Raw genomic sequence first — 16890 nt, 5'->3', positions numbered from 1 at the left:
GTTGTCAGCTGAGCGAAGGGAACAGCCTGTACCGCAGCAGGCTGTTCCCGGACTAGCTCGGCACGGAACGGGTTACAGGTCAGGGTGTCTATTGGAACACAGTGTTCTCATCAGCAGCGGCAGCGGTACAGCTACAGTACAGCCGGAACATTGTGTTACTTTGTGGCTGCTTTCCAAGACCCGCCCCTTCATTTTACACTAAACGCCCTCCCACAACTCTACTCTATTCTACTCTCTGTCTCCCTCTCTCTCCTTTTCGCTCTGTGTGTCTCTGCCTCTCTCCCTCACGAAGTCATTTTGAAGTGTGAGATCCATGTGGCTAGTTCGCCGGCACGTTTGCCGTCACCAGAGGGGAAAGGGATAAAGGGACAGAAGACAAAAACAGCGCGACAGAGTAATCACATGGGCAGAACATTTAGTACCCTGGATATGAGATGAGAGGGGCGGGCTTGCATTAGGCGCTATAGATGGTTGAAAATCAACCAACTGAAAATCCAGAGGGTCACTGGCTGTTTCGGGAAAGGAATAATAACCTAAAAAAGGAGCACAAGAAAATGTGAGTCTTTTATTTTATTCCCTGTATTCTGCTGCTGAAATACATAATTAAGGAGTTAATAATGGCATGAGGTTTACCGGCTCTCTGGTGTTTTCTGTTAACGCCTTCAGGAGTTAAAGGGACACTTGTTATACATCATAAAGATTTGGCTTTAATCAAGAGGATTAAAAAACAACAACATTATAACATGACTAAAACCAATGGTTATTAAAAAAAAATCCAAGATGTCCAGTTGAGGTTGTCTGATTGGAAGATGTTCTAGGATGGATATTGAATTTCCTGCAGGTGTTGGGGCATTTGAGGTTAGGGCTGTATCCCACTGTACTCTGGAAAATAAAGGCTGATAAGGGTGTGTGTACGTGTTTACAGGTTAAAGTGTATATGAATGTGGCACTTATCTGTGGTTCCCATTGGAGGTGGATGAGGAAGACAACAGTTTACATCCAGAATCTCTTTAGGCGTAGGTGTATCATCATAAATTACAGGTTGTGTGACCCTGTTTCTGAGAATGAGTAACATTAAGTTAATTCCTGCTGATTGTTATTCATTTTGAACCAGGTTGTACCTTTCAGGACATAATGATAGCCTCTAAATAATTTAAAATATATGGGTGTTCTCACACAGGTATTTAGATTTAGATGAGGTAGTGTCAGAGAAGCAGAGTTGGCCTGCTGACATGGACACGGGTCGAGGCAAAGTCCCAGAGATGAATCAGCCTTAGGGAGATATTTAATGAAGACACATTACTTCTTGTCCAAATACACTGACATGTCCTTTACCTTTGCTTTATAAAAACAATAAAATCAAAAGGTTTGTCATTTTACATTAAAAGTACGTACACCACACATCTTTGCCACTGTAGCAGCATCTCCAAAAAGTGATGTCTTTAAAAACAAGCTTCATTTGTGATGTATTTGTCAGCTTAAAAAAGACTGCTGTGTCAGACAACGCTCTGCTTCAGGATGTCATTCTGTGCATGGTGTGTGCTCACATGCTCATATATGTGAATCAGCAGCAGAGTACGGATGTGAGACAGAATGTACAGATACACTGAGTGCGTCTGTGGATGTGGTCTTTCCTTCATTGTGTTCTGTTCCTGCATTCCTCCGCAGGGTATCTTGAGTTTAGATACACATAGCCTACGTGCCATTTTATGTGTCATAACTATTTTCAGTTGAGTTCCCTGTTGAGTGTTTAATAAAAATTAAATGTTTCATACAGGAAAAGCAAAAAGTTAAATGATGAAACATATGGAATGCATAACTTTAAATTATGTGAATTGGTTGATGATTTTAATTCATAACACTATTGCTCCACTTGCTTTATCTGAATTAATTGTGTGTCAATGTAAACATAAAGGTATAGTGACTTAAATAGTGAATAATTAAAATCTGCCTATTTTCATTCAAAAATTCAAGCTGTGTTGTACGTGAGCGGGTCTCAGATTGGTGAACACCATCAGGCTTTGCCAGCGGGGAACTGTGAATAGAAGGAACATTGTGTTCAGACACACACACACACATGCACATGCACACACACGCGCACAACGAGTTACATCTAAAAGGAAATCCATGAAATTTAAAAGACACAGGACAAGGTCTTGCTACAGAAGAGACGGACATTGTGTGGTATGCTTGTGTTCAGTACACAGACATTTGACACAAAATTGAAGATGCAAATAAAATTGTACCGATCATCAGTGAGACAGATCTTTATAGTTTTACCACTATGGATTGAGGCACACGTGTGCACCTCGGCTTACTGTATTAAGATCTTTCTCACACTGAGAAAATGAGTTCAAATCTATTTCTTGATCAATATCTAACACAATGAGCTCATTGCGAAGTTGACGCATCTCAGGGCAAGCTCCGTTTCTCAATTGTCATGCAGGCTCTTAAAGAACTTAGTCACCACAGAAGAATACCCAAATATTTTCACATTGTCATTGGCAGCATTTGGGATGTCCTTAAAGTGACAAGACAGGACAACTGGGGCAAAAATCTAGAAAACTGATGCAGGGAGTGAAAGCTGCCGTTCCTCTCTATCAAAACACACTGCCCTTGAGAAACAAACCATCTGTGTACAAATGTTGTGGTGAATTATTAATTTTTCAGCTTCATTACTTTTAGAAAAAGTACAAAATTTCAAGCCCAAATTGGCTTTGTATCTGTGCACCTGATTAGCCATTTTGGGCTCCACATGTTTGACTTCCAGATACCTAAACACTTGTTGGCCAGCCCAACATCTATTTTTCATCGCAAAGGTTTGTTATCATTACTTCACAACTCAGGCCAAAAGTCCTCACATCAGTAACATCCCAACACGGTCCCAGAACAGCTGTGAGCTGATGCTATTCGTGCAAGTGTTGGAGTCTCAGCTGTCGCATGTGATAACAATCACCAAATAGTGTTTGCCAACATGCCTAACATAGCAAACTAGCCTTTTCATTGTCTTCAAACAATATCAAGATTATTCTGCCCGAGCAAACTGAAAATGCCTACAGCCATGTGTATTGAGGTAGTAACAATGCTTGTCGACAACAATTGTTCCTGTGATGAGAATGGCAACATTTAGCAGCTGTAACACCAACAGGTCATTACAGTTTTATTGCTCTGGCAAGCTGCTGTTGTCTTTTTGCTACACAGAGGCGTGAGACAGCAGCAAAGTGATCTGACTGACTGAATGAATCTGGTTATGTGTCTGTACTAGTACCAAGAATTGAAACTTTCAAGCGGCAAAAGCTGGCATCAAATGTCTGGTCTGATCCATCAATTTATTTCTGTTCATCAGTGTAGAGAAATTAAATCTCTGTGATTAATGTGTTGCTAGGAAATAGAAAAGGTGCACAAATATATACATATAATTTTTTTTTTTTACAGAATACTTTGATATTGATAAGGTGACAATATTCTGTACAGTATATGTGGATAAAAATTGGTGCTATGAGAAGAAAAATATCTTAAGAAGGGACCAGTAGTTTATGTGGATGTGATGGCCAAGCAGACAGAGAGGTCAAATACAGTAACAGTAATGCAGCCTGAAAAACACAACAGAGACATTTGAGTCTCAAATTCTGACAAGACATCAGTGCATCACCTCTGAGTTGAGGAGTCGTGATTAAATTCAAGATTTTTATAACGTGATATAGACAACACAACTGTATTTGTGCTGCCGCAGCTTTATCAGTACAGAGTGTGTGAGCGTAGTCAAGCCCACACTTTTCCTGTGCATACAAGGAAGGAGACTAATGTTGAAATATTCATTACCAAATCAACATTGAAAATATCTACCCGGGGCTCTGCTGTGCTGCAGATTTAATCTTGGTGTCTGTCTGTAAGATATCTGGATGTCAGACTGACAAAGAGCACAAAGGGCCACAAACAAATACCCTGGAACATACTGTACTTTGGTGAGTGCACCACGGGTTACAATGACCCAAGTAAGCTACACGCTGCTGCCTTTAATATATTTTATTTATAGTCAAGTAATTACTTCATCTGTGTGGGATCAGACAAGGTGTGGTGAAGTTAAATGATATCACAACTGCGGTGCAAAGTAAGGTTCCTCCTACAGCTGGGATCAATGCTAATGTATTTTTTGCAGTAAAACTTTCAATATATCCAGGAAAGTGCTTTGATTTAGAACATGTGCCCTTAAATAGCTACACGTTATATAATGTGGAGGAAAAAGTCAAGTTTCCTGGGTGGATTATGGAGATCTTGTATTTTTCTCAGAGATCGTGATTTTCCAGTTCAGCTCCACAAATTAGATCATGGGCCATTTTCCTTTTTGCAAGTTTGTCCCAAAATGAAAAGATGAGACATGAGGACATGTTATTTATGGCGCTCCTATTGCTAATACGTAGGCTTATGTGTTCATCATTTTTACAGTGTTACTGTGTGATGCCCACACGCAGAAATGACCACTGATCAGGATCTGCCCATGGATGGCCCGTCAGCCACAGCTGTGTTTGCTGCAAAGGGTATTGATGTAACACCTGATAAAGACCAAGGAGTTATCAAGGTATGTATTGTCATTGCTTTATAAATTTTTTCCATTTTATGTTCAATTCAATTCAATTTTATTTATATAGCGCCAAATCACAACAACAGTTATCTCACAGCACTTTTCATAAAAGAGCAGGTCTAGACCGTACTCTATGATGCTATGTAGGCGTTCAGTCACGAGGACTCATTGTTCCACCCAATAGCATGGCCATGATATAGGCTATTCTATGTGTTCTTTTTCTCTTCTCTGTTACAAAGGTTCCTCAGCTGAACTGGAAGCTTTTCTTTTTGTCTACAGGTTGTGAAGCGTCAGGGGCTAGATGGAGACAGGCCAATGATTGGGGACAGAGTGACCGTCCACTACACTGGGAAGCTACTCACTGGGAAAAAGTTTGACTGTAGTCGAGATCGCAAAGAACCCTTCTGCTTCAATGTGGGCAAGGGTAGGTGACATTGCTGTCAAACCTGACGGTGCATTAGTGTTGTCTCTTACTTAAAGGAATAGTTAAGATATTTTGGAAAATAGGCTTAATTGCTGATAATTAGATGGAGAAGATGGATACCTTGGTTAAGCTTAGCATAAAGACTGGAAACACAGGAAAACAGCTAGCATTTTAAAAACGATAAAATATTCTTTATGTGGTTCATCAACGGGGATAAATTATCCGAAAGTCCTGCGAGGTGTGGACAACTTGGCACAACCATCGAAGCATCGAATCTTCGACTATTCGGGGTCAGCCCTAGACTGTCAGCAGTAACCTGGAGTCTCTGCTAGTTACTGAAGCCAAAGAATAGTCCGGCATATAAACCTACTGTTACAACCCCGGCTCTCAGGCCACAACAAAGAAGGAGGATGCAGCTCAGGTTTAACAAAGATTAACATAAATTTATTTAAAACAACAGAAAACAAAAGGACAACGTGGTAGAGCGGTGTGGAAGGCGCAAGCACCGACACTGGCGTCTGGGCGGGCAGGCCTAAATAGGTTGGGCTCACTGGCCAGGTGCTCCCAATCTCCTTAATTGCCTGCAGGGAGAAACACACAGACAGCACACAGTACAAAGGCCCAACACCAAGACCTCTCGGGGCCGTCACACCTACCCCCTCCTAAAACCTTACACTGGTTTTTCTTTGGATTAAACAAAATACATATATTGTGTTAATTGATGAGCTTTGGAGGTGCTTGTGGGCTGATTTTGTTACCTTTGGACAGAACCAGGCTAGTGGCTTCCCTCTGTTTCCATTCTTTCTAAGCTAACCTAATCACCTCCTGACTATAGCTTCATATTTAACAGACAGAAATGACAGTGGAATCAGTCAGTTATTACATTTTCTTTGAGCCAGTTTTATAAGCTTACAACATCTCTTCTCATAGTCATTTTATTTGCTTCGCCCACTCACAGGACAAGTCCTCAAGGCTTGGGATATTGGTGTGTTGTCCATGCAACGGGGTGAGGTGTGCACGTTTCTGTGTAAGCCAGAGTATGCTTATGGATCTGCCGGAAATCCTGACAAAATTCCTCCCAGCTCTTCAGTAGTGTTTGAGGTAGGTGTGCAACGTCAGTGCTGCCATTTGTGTCGTGCATTAATTCTGCATCCCAGCGACGGCCCCTGATAATTTAGGAGCATGTCAGTCTCTGCAGATGGAGCTCTCTGGTCATAAAATTAACTGGTTTGTCTATTTTAATCCCTCACAGTCAAACAGCCAGAGTAGTACAGTTGCCACTCTTACCATTCTGTTTGGTGCTCATTGGGGATACAATAATCTTAACTGTCAGATTGTACCAAGCATCATGTAATCAGATGTTCAATATTATGAATGATCCCAAGGAGATGTATTTGGATTAAAAGGTACTGAATTTTGGGTAACAGTTTACTTAAGTCCTCCATTTACCATTCATAAGCAGTATGTAAACATTTAATAAATAGCTTACAACACATAAGTGTTTATTAATGTATTTGTCAACAACTATAACTCCTCCTGTCAGCACCCATATGTAGTGACTGATGTATAAACAGATAATGAATGACAATATAATAAAACACAGTTGTAATAAAATTAAATATATCTTCATCAGATTAGTTATAATTGTTGTCATAACATACTGTAGCTTATTAAACACTTAAAATGTCGTCATATCTGTTTATACCTACATTATAGTGTGTTATAAACCATTTGTTAGATGTTTATAAGTTGCTTATAAATTTAAAATAGGCAGTAAGCAAAGTGTTGCTGACTTTTGTTGCCGTTTATCATCTTGCTGTAAACCCCAATGACTTACCAATGGGACAGTCATTACAAACTCAAACCCACACAACTTTATTTTCAATTCTAATGGAGATCCCCATGTGTCCTAAAATACCCAATCTGCCAGTCTGATTGTTCAGAACACATGTATAAACTGGTGAACAAGATATAAAAACACTCGAGTGGCCTTTTATTGTGGCCAGCCTAAGGCTCACCTGTGAAATACCCAAGCTGTCTGATCAGCAATACTTGATATGCCATACCTGTGAGGTGGATGGATCATCTCGGCAAAGGAGAAGTGCTCACTAACACAGATTTTGTGTACATAGAGAAAGTCTTGTCTTGAAAGTGTTGCGTTCATAATTTTTTAAATAATAATAATAATAATTGTTTTTATGTCTGATTAAAGTCTACCTGTACCTTTCTTATATTTTTTCATGACTTATGTGACAACTCCTACTTGTTTTTTTGTTCTGTATTAGTTTTTTTCCTCCCACACCTACTGTAGCACTGTTTACCAAGTTAAGCAGAGCTGTAATTTTTTATTCTGCTTCATATCGCTATTTGTGTAGTACAATGATTAAGTAAACTTTTACACCAAAACAGATGGAGCTACTCAAGTTTGAAGGAGAGATGCTGACAGACGATGGTGGCATCTTAAGAAGAATAAAGGTCAAAGGGGACGGTTACAGTAATCCCAACGATGGAGCAACTGTTGACGGTAAATTATTTTATTTCTTCATGGATCGTTATTGACATTGTGCCAGTTTGCCAGATAACAAGTACATTAAACTGTTAATGTTAGAGGTTAAATAAAATTGTGTCCTATGTCCCACAGTGCACCTGGAGGGAAGCTGTGGTGGTCGACTGTTTGACTGCAGGGATGTCAGCTTTATTGTTGGTGAGGCTGAAGATAAAGGGATTCCTCGTGGAGTGGACCAAGCCATGGACAAGATGCAGAAAGGAGAGTGCTGTGTACTTTACTTAAAACCAAAGTAAGTTACTGAAAAGCTTAAAAATGTGATCCTTGTCACTGCTTTTGCTCTCTCAGTGCAGTTACAGTGAACCAGTCCTTATGTGGGCTTGCTTTGGTAATTATCTAGATTTTCATGCTATGTCCTGTAGTCCTTTATTACACCAATTAAAACCAAATAGAATTATGTCCCCGGGAACATTTTATTTCATGGTACTTAATGTAGATGATGTCAGATGATGATCATAATCATTTAGCTATTTTAATATGAAGTCTTATATGGGTTTTTTACCACAACCAGAAAAATCCCTAAATCTTTAAAAATCCAATATTTTAGCAATACAGTTACAGTTAGTACATATGGGTATGGAGTCAGAATGTGGTCCCGAAAAATTCTACAATAATTATATAAGAAAATCAACCGTATCAACATTAAGGAGTATTTCATCTGTCTTCTCAGAGGTAAAAAAACACTCACTGATAGTAATCTTTTTATCCCACCTTTTGAAGTTTTGTTTTAAACTTAAACAACATAGACAAAACATACGGTACAGACCAAACAACATCATATCATTCCCTTCCTATTATCCTCCAAGGCAAAATCATTACTTATGATAAGTACTATGATTTCATAGTACTCTAACAATTCATATTGAGAGCTATTGCCAGCAAGTAGTCAACTAACACAAATCTGAACTAAGAAAATAAAGAAATACATACAAAAATGAACAGAAAATACTATAAACATAATGCATGTATAACTCAGAACCATCCATTTCTGCCAATGTTGCTTCAATATCTTCAGTATCTCCTTATTCCATGTACCTACAGATGTTTTTTTTTCAGTTAAGAACTACATCAGCCTTTGCATTTTCTTGTAAAATGCATTAAACTGTACAAACTGGCTCTGTTTCTTATTAAAATCCTTAGGGTATAGATTCATAGTAAACAGGTTATAAAGGGAGTTGTATTGAAACCAGCTGTTCTCTTGTATGATGTACTTCTTTCCAACCAACCTACATTCTCGTGCCATGAAAGAGTTTTCCTTTTATATCATGCATTTTGAGCAAGTGTTTGGAACATGGAGCATGTATGACTTATGACATGCGGGAAACCTTCACCAGTGGCAGGTATTTAGAAGTGGCATTTTTTAACATGATATAATTTTTTCCATCCCAGTAGTTTCATCGTCAGATGGCTTGAGTTGACTGTACTGTTGATACTGTTGTTTCCAGTTTGGCCGTTTGATATGTAGGAGTGGGGTGATCCAAAATGAAGGTCTAAACGTTTTTATCAACATGCTCACGCTCTGTCATGGTTTTTCATTTTTTCACAGGTATGGCTTTGGAAGTGAAGGTAAACCAGAGTACAAAATTGGGCCAGACAAAGACATCATATACGAAGTTACCCTCAAAGACTTTCAAAGGGTAAGCACCGCTTTCTACTTTTTATGTCTAAAGAAATAAACAGTCAAATTCTAAATACATGGGACTACATGTGGTTCGTTTTTCCATTTAAGACAAACTAATTGAAACACACTTTGAACGAATTCCTATGTAGAAAACTTCAGTCGAGGACCTAAAACAACCCCCATCCCAATGTTTACTCATGTTAATTGTGTTTCCACAAGGCTAAAGAATCCTGGGAAATGGATTTAAAAGAAAAGCTGGATTTGGCTCCTGGGGTTAAGCATAAAGGGAATCAGTATTTTAAGGTACAGCCCCAATTCATATTTTTTTATCTTTTATCTCGCAATTTTTTTTATTGTTAACAAGTTCATGAAATGGTATTATCTTCCTTTATTAGACAGGACGGTACTACCAGGCTGTCACCCAGTACCAGCGCCTCGTTGTCTGGCTAGAAATGGAGTGTGGCAATGGGGTAGAGCAGCAGAAGAGGATACAGGACTTTATTTTGACATCACACCTCAATTTAGCGTTGTGTTTCCTGCGGATAAAAGAGTTCACACAAGTAGTAGACAATTGCAACAAGGTGAGCTGCAACACCCATTTGATAGCCTATATTAAATATCATTTAATTTCACTACATTGTCTCTCTGTAGCTGTTGAATCTTCCTGGAGATATTAACTAATTACTCTGTGTGTGTGTGTGTGTGTGTGTGTGTGTGTGTGTGTGTGTGTGTGTGTATAAGGCGATTGAGCTTGAAGAGAACAATGAGAAGGCTTTGTATCGCCGCGGGCTGGCCCGTCTCCTTCGTAACGAGTTCAGCTTGGCCATGGCAGACTTTCAGCAAGTGCTGCAAGTCAACCACTCAAATCGAGCAGCTCGTGCTCAGATTTCCAACTGCCAGAGGAAGATTAAGGAACATCATGAACAGGACAAGAAGACCTACGCCAACATGTTCCAGAAATTTGCAGAATGGGATGCCAAGGTCTGTAAACTCGCTGTTCTTGGAAAAGTGTAGACAAACACTTGACTCGTGTGTGTGGTCTTCTTTTTTCTTTTTTTTAACTAAGTAAATAAAATGTTAAAAATAATAAGTCAAGTTAGAAGAAACAATTACAACTCTGAAAATGATATCATGTGTACTAACACACATGCTCTCAATACACAAAAACACATGCCATGGAACTGATGATCATATTCTTTTTAGAAAGCTAGCTATTTGAAATATCGTATTATTTAATGACCTACAAAATAGTTATTTTATTTATATAGCATATTTTAAAATACTGTTTTGCTTTTCAAAGGATAAACAAAATTAAAAAAACATTTATCCTTATACACATAGAATTCAATCAACTCAATACTTGAGGGAATTGCTGGGACGTTGAGGTATGTTATTTGGCACATTTGGCTGCGAGGTTCCTCAACTCCACCTCATCCGTCATAAATTTATGCAGTTTTTTCACATAAATGTCCTGTAAAATATTTTGGGGACAGGACTTCTTCATTCAAATGTATTACATTTATATTGCTGATGTATTTTTAAAATTACATTTTGAAAGTAAATTGTCCTGCTGTATCTTCCTCATGTGTGTCATTGTGCTTTCTTCTGTATTATGCTGACCTCTAGTGTTCATCCATGGATTTTTTGATTTTCCCCTGTGATTTGCTAACATATTGATGCAGATGCTCTTCTCTGTTAAAAGAGAAGGAAATATTTCTGAAGTAAAAAGCAAGAACACAAAATGTCAATTAAACAATCTCTTAATATCAGTGATAAATATAAATTTGGTCATTTTTACAGTTCTGATTTAATTGTCTTTACTTTAACAGATTTTCAGTTGTTCTACAAGGAGGCACATTCTTACCAAATTTCAACTGAACAATTTCATGGATCATGGGACATGCAGTCTATGATTTTAGGAATTTAGGGATTTTGTTTTTATCTATTTAATATCTTGTCTTTCTACAAATGGTTTATTTTTAGACTACTGTAGTCACTTGTGCTTTATCTCTCCTCAACAGATTGGGAAGACAAAGAGGAGACGGGATGAAAGCGTGAGGAGTGGCATGAATGGTGAAGTGGGCATTAAACGACGCCGGAGGAGTCGGGACTATCCATCATAACAGTGACATTTAAAAGACAAAAACAAAGACATGCCTCCCTTTGCTTTCCGAGCCCAGAGAGCAGAGGCAGGAACAAAGTCATATATAGGCCTCTAACCCAAACATCTTTATCCCAAAATCCATCGTTACCATTCCTGCATATAAAACGGTGGGTGTAAGCAGGGACGTTTGCAAGCCAAACAGCATTTCCTCTGTCACATGGACTGTACAGCTGCCAGGATGTACCTCCCTGTGTAAGTAGTACAGCAGAATCAGTGCGTTAAGATTGGTGAGCACTTCTAGCCTCTGCCTTTTATTTAGAAAACAATACAGTTTATTTCTTCAAAAACACAGAGGAATTCCATTTTTTGCCATTAGGTTATTGTGTGGAGTTGAGATGTTTCCGATTCCCAAAGTGTACTTGTTGGTTTTCAGACCTCTGATTTGTATTTAGTATGAAGCCTTTTTCTTGGGCAGCTGCATGCATGTATCATGAGGTATTTGAAAGCTTGAAACATTGCTATTTTTTTAAATGTGCAATATGTACTTTGGGTAAAAGGTGTAACAAGACCCATTAGCTAAGTGGTATTTCAAACAGAAACACATAATGTAACTGAATTCCTAAAAAAAATAAATCAAAAATAACAACAGAGTAGGAAAGCCTGCATTCATTTAATGTAAAACTCAATATACAAAAATACTTCAAGTCCAGCACAAAAAAACTTAAACCCTCCTCCAATAATGAAACATCAATATTGTCATAAATCACTGACCTCAAGTTTCCAATCAGCAGAGGATAGAATCTGAGAAAAGCACAAACTACATAAAATACCAAAACGGTAATTTTGGTGTTCTGGCAATTCCCAATTTTAGGTTATTGCTAGTAACAGCCGAATTAATATGAGATTAATTTATGACATTAAGCTACTAACCATAAAGCCTGTAACAAAACCTAAACTGTGGTGTAGAGAGATTATTTCCAGAAGTACAACTCAAATTTTGCCCCTTGTTTTGGGCAAAGATGAGGCATTGTTTTACAAAGATGGAAAAGGCCACAGCCATGCACTAAAATAATTTATTCATGAATACACACATAATAGGTTGTTATTAATTTAATAAACTTGTGTTTTATCCATTACACACATTATGCAGTGCAAACAATGCTTTTTATGAGAAGCCAGTCCAAAATTCTAGTTGATCAAGTAAAACAACTGATAAGAGGCGTCTATGGAAGTGATAACAGATGATAAAATCATTTTTTGATGGACTGATTTAAATTTAACCTGAAGGCAGCTGAAAAAACTAAATCCTTCTGCACCTCTGACTTTAGTGACCGACGACTCACAGTTTTTTCTTCTGTTGCACTCATTGTATGCTTATCTATATGCTAATTGCATAAACAGCATGGCACAATCTTCAACGCACAGAAATACTTAATTCAACAAGTGAAAACATGCAGCATTTCTTTGATTAACCTCCATCCTCATGATTATGATTCAAACTTCTCACAAAAGGAATTTGATTAAAAAATCACCCCATTCCCATCTTTGTATTTGAGAGAGCAGATACACTAGAATTAACTCTCTGAGAGTGCAAGTGAGATAGGGACACACACACCGCAATTAAGCTTTAAAATCATCAGAACCACATGTTTCACAAATGTCACGAATTCTTGCTCTGGTAATGCGATCAACTACATCCTTTTTCATCTGTGTAGTTCTTTTTGCCTGAGTCCCGGAACAGGTGTCTCTTTATTTCACTGCATTTTTTAAATGTGTGAATGTTTGTAGATAGTGGACAATGATGCACTTTGGTGACTGTCAAACCAACACTGTTATCTTGTCATAATAATGTCTGGATAAAATCTTGACAATAATCTCGCAATGTTTTTTAAACATTGGTTGGTTCTGAATGAAAACCTTAGCTGTCTTAAATATTTTGTTTTAAAAAAAATTCAACAGTGTGTATGTGTGTTATTATATATTGTTGTTAACAAGGTTTTTAAACAGCGTTTTGCTAGATGTTTTCAAGTACTGCTGGCTCTAAACATTCAAACATGTTGTAGTGTGGAAATGAGCATGAAGTAATGTTTCCACCAAGTCCTATTTAAGGATATACAAAATATTTATCCCCCATTGTCAAGTACAAAAAGATTTCCAGGCCTCTTAGTGCTACATCTATTGTTGATAACTTGAAAATGCAAATTACAGGCATAATTTAGAAAGATATGACATAAACAAGCAGCATAAAATGCAGCTCGTTAAACACAGCCGACGTGAGATTATTATGGCATACAAAATGTTTACATGTATTCAAAAGATCTTTGCTGTGTAAAGCGTGATCAGTGTTTTAAACCGTTTTCAGACAACAAATTACATAAGGTACCTTGTTCATGTTTTCTATACATATCCTTTTTTTCCTTTTGCACTTTAAAAGCATTAAATAAATCCAAGAGTTGCACTCAAAGAAAAATGTCATTCTTCAAGTTAGAGCTCAATATAATAATAACTAAAGTTTTCTTTTGACAGTAGCATAGCGGTATTGTCATAAAAATGGTTCAATGGGAAAATTATGGAGTGGTTTTAATTGATCCAATCTGATACAGCATAGCGCTACCCTTCAGCATCACCATTACCAACATCTTTGATATGTTAATTTAATTCTCTTTTTTTGGTTTTGTTAGGGGGGTGGTCCGGTGGTCCAGTGGATAGCACTGTGGCCTCCCAGAAGAAACACTGGCTTTACTTCGTGGAGTTTGAATGTTCTCCCCATGTCTGTGTGGGTTCTCCCACTGTCCAAAGGCATGCGGCGCAGGTTGATTGGTGACCCTAAATTGTCCTTAGGTGTGAGTGTGACTGGTTGTCTGTCTATGTGTGGCCCTGCAATGGATTGGCGACCTGTCCAGGGTGTACCCCGCCTTTCACCCGATGTCAGCTGGGATTGGCTCCTGCCCCCCGCGACCCTGTACGCAGGATAAGCGGTTGACGGATGGATGGTGTTAGGGTATGTCTAACACCATCTGTCTTTCCAGTTAAATTGTCCCTTGCCTTTAACTTAATCTTACATGTTTCCTCATCAAAGAGTTTGAAACTGTTTGAAAAAAACATTAACATTTAATTATCAGAACCTAATTTGTAACTACAGATTTTGTTCAGCTGTGTATTCTTTGAACACTTTATTTTTGGAAAGTCAAATCCAGACATAGGAATAATTGCAGATCATAAATGTGGCCTCACAGCTAATCATTCATACTGGCAGTTAATGTTCACGCTCAGGTTTAGCCAGGTAATCCTTTCCTTTAATGCTGCTACAAGCAGATCAAAGCTCAATTCCAGCTATATAAATTAATTCATTTTAATCCAGTTATCTCACCACAAATCCACGCAAATGTTCACTTCAGCACCTCCGACAAAGTGCAGCTCACAGTCCCAATCAGAGTTTACGCCTCAGTTATTACATTTTTATTTTTGCAAAACTACCAGCGTAACTACTCTGTCACATCTGGCTGTGACTCATAGCCACTCACAGCACGAGGTAGGTGCACTTGGGTACTAACATACGCTGGTGTCGCATCAGCTGGGCGGAGTTTGTTCGTACCGAGTCGCCTATGTCGCCTATGCCACGGGCCAGCCCTGCACTGACATATCACTTTTTAAGTCGTCATGATGAACTTCATAACAGATGCTTATTTAAACATCCAGCAGTTACGGAACAACATTATCATTAATTTGGAGTCAAGTTTCTGTCCACCTGGTGAAGTCTAAGATTCTCTCTCGTCTTCGGTCTGTACCAAATCTTGAAGGAATTATCTGGCTCTTCAGCTGCTAAATGCTGCACTATGTTCTCTAGCTAGGCTCTATCTGTGGCTGTCTGCTGTTTGTTGTTGAGCTGCATGGACATTGTTAGGCCCCACCCAAATAATATTACCAAAAGTAATTATTAGATTTAGATTTTTTGTTTTTGTTTGGGTAGCTAATTCTGAGGTCAGTAGTGGTCTACAGGTCTAAGAAAAAGTGGGCTGTTTTCTTCCAACAATAGGGTTAGGGTTAGGGGTTGTTGTATTACTTATATCACCCATTTACATGAGTAGACAGATAGCATTTAAGTCGTAGCCTACAGAAAAACTCAGCAGGAGCATAGTCTGGCCTAAGTAAATCCCCCCATGCAGCTTTTATGTGTTCTAAAAATAACATTACAGTAACTTTTGTTCAACAGAGGAAAAATCGAAGAAGAGAATATGTCTGTTGTTTTTGCGGAATGTAAGTCATGTTGCGTGACATGAAGTTCATCAGACAAGAAGGCGGGATTTGAAGCAGAAGAAGAAGACAATGACAAAGTAATGGCGCAGCAAAAGCAGCAGGTAGGTAATCACAGCTCAGTGCAGCAAAAGTTGAAGTTATTATGTTATTGGACAAATAACAAATAACAATTATTTCTTTAAATAAAAGTATTCATTGCAGCTGTATAACGTTTTTAATCTAAATAATTGTATAATCTTTTAAAAATAAGCATTTTATTCATGTTAGTCCAAAGTATTATGTTAGATCCTTGCCCACATTTTTTATTTTTTTTTGTGGTATTTTATTCTGTTTTATTCATTTTATATGTAACATTTGTAGACATCCTCAATAAACAGATGTACCAATCATGTTGGTTGTATTATTGTTTTTGGTTTTCTATCTGTTGATACTGCTAGCCTTTAATATGAGCTTCCTCTACTGTGGAAACATGCCTACCAAGATCAGAGTTTAGTGTTCCTAGACCTTTATGACAGTGAGACATTTATGTAGTATTTAAGGACAAAATGTTGGGGGTTACACACAGTAGCTCCGCTTTAATCTTGAAAAGCTACAGAGCTGCAGTCTCTATTCATTAAACTTACACTGTAAATTTCCAGCTAATCTGATGCTTTTTGGAGACCCCTTTCTCTCTCTCTCTCTCTCGCCTGCAATCCACTGGTCTTGTGCCGACAACTACAGTGGGTACGGAAAGTATTCAGACCCCTTTAAATTTTTCACTCTTTGTTTCATTGCAGCCATTTTCCAAAAATCAAAAAAGTTCATTTTATTTCTCAGTAATGTACACTCAGCACCCCATCTTGACAGAAAAAAACAGAAATGTAGAAATTTTTGCAAATTTATTAAAAAAGAAAAACTGAAATATCACATGGTCATAAGTATTCAGACCCTTTGCCGTGACACTCATATTTAACTCAGGTGCTGTCTATTTCTTCTGATCATCCTTGAGATGGTTCTACACCTTCATTTGAGTCCAGCTGTGTTTGATTATACTGATTGGACTTGATTAGGAAAGCCACACACCTGTCTATATAAGACCTTACAGCTCACAGTGCATGTCAGAGCAAATGAGAATCATGAGGTCAAAGGAACTGCCTGAAGAGCTCAGAGACAGAATTGTGGCAAGGCACAGATCTGGCCAAGGTTACAAAAACATTTCTGCTGCACTTAAGGTTCCTAAGAGCACAGTGGCCTCCATAATCCTCAAATGGAAGACGTTTGGGACGACCAGAACCCTTCCTAGAGCTGGCCGTCCGGCCAAACTGAGCTATCGGGGGAGAAGAGCCTTGGTGAGAGA

General features: G+C 38.3%; 1 protein-coding gene across 2 annotated transcripts; it reads left to right on the top strand.

The window, feature by feature from the left end:
* Positions 1–244: 244 nt before the first annotated feature.
* fkbp5 (FKBP prolyl isomerase 5) lies at positions 245–13761 on the top strand. 2 transcript variants are annotated; one of them, XM_038697533.1, is made up of 11 exons: positions 245–556; positions 4447–4579; positions 4862–5006; positions 5965–6107; positions 7416–7530; positions 7648–7804; positions 9119–9209; positions 9413–9496; positions 9589–9774; positions 9935–10174; positions 11023–11188. In XM_038697533.1, the coding sequence occupies exons 2-11, from the start codon at positions 4475–4477 to the stop codon at positions 11104–11106; spliced, it is 1350 nt and encodes a 449-aa protein (XP_038553461.1). In that variant the 5' UTR covers positions 245–556; positions 4447–4474; the 3' UTR covers positions 11107–11188. The 2 variants fall into 2 exon arrangements, with proteins under 2 accessions (XP_038553461.1, XP_038553460.1); XM_038697532.1 differs by lacking the exon at positions 11023–11188 and adding an exon at positions 11215–13761 and having other exon boundaries at positions 246–556.
* Positions 13762–16890: the final 3129 nt, after the last annotated feature.

The sequence above is a fragment of the Micropterus salmoides genome, unplaced genomic scaffold (assembly GCF_014851395.1).
Source record: "Micropterus salmoides isolate LMB-PRFRI ecotype aquatic unplaced genomic scaffold, ASM1485139v1 Ms_hic_scaffold_4, whole genome shotgun sequence".
Taxonomy (NCBI): domain Eukaryota; kingdom Metazoa; phylum Chordata; class Actinopteri; order Centrarchiformes; family Centrarchidae; genus Micropterus; species Micropterus salmoides.
This window is presented reverse-complemented; position numbering and strand designations above follow the sequence as displayed.

Excerpts from the sequence above, each read along its gene's own strand:
- fkbp5 (XM_038697532.1), top strand. The coding sequence starts at position 4,475 with ATGACCACTGATCAGGATCTGCCCATGGATGGCCCGTCAGCCACAGCT. Across the intron at positions 6,108-7,415 it reads GCTCTTCAGTAGTGTTTGAG|ATGGAGCTACTCAAGTTTGA; the intron begins GTAGGTGTGCAA and ends ACACCAAAACAG. Across the intron at positions 9,775-9,934 it reads TAGTAGACAATTGCAACAAG|GCGATTGAGCTTGAAGAGAA; the intron begins GTGAGCTGCAAC and ends TGTGTGTATAAG.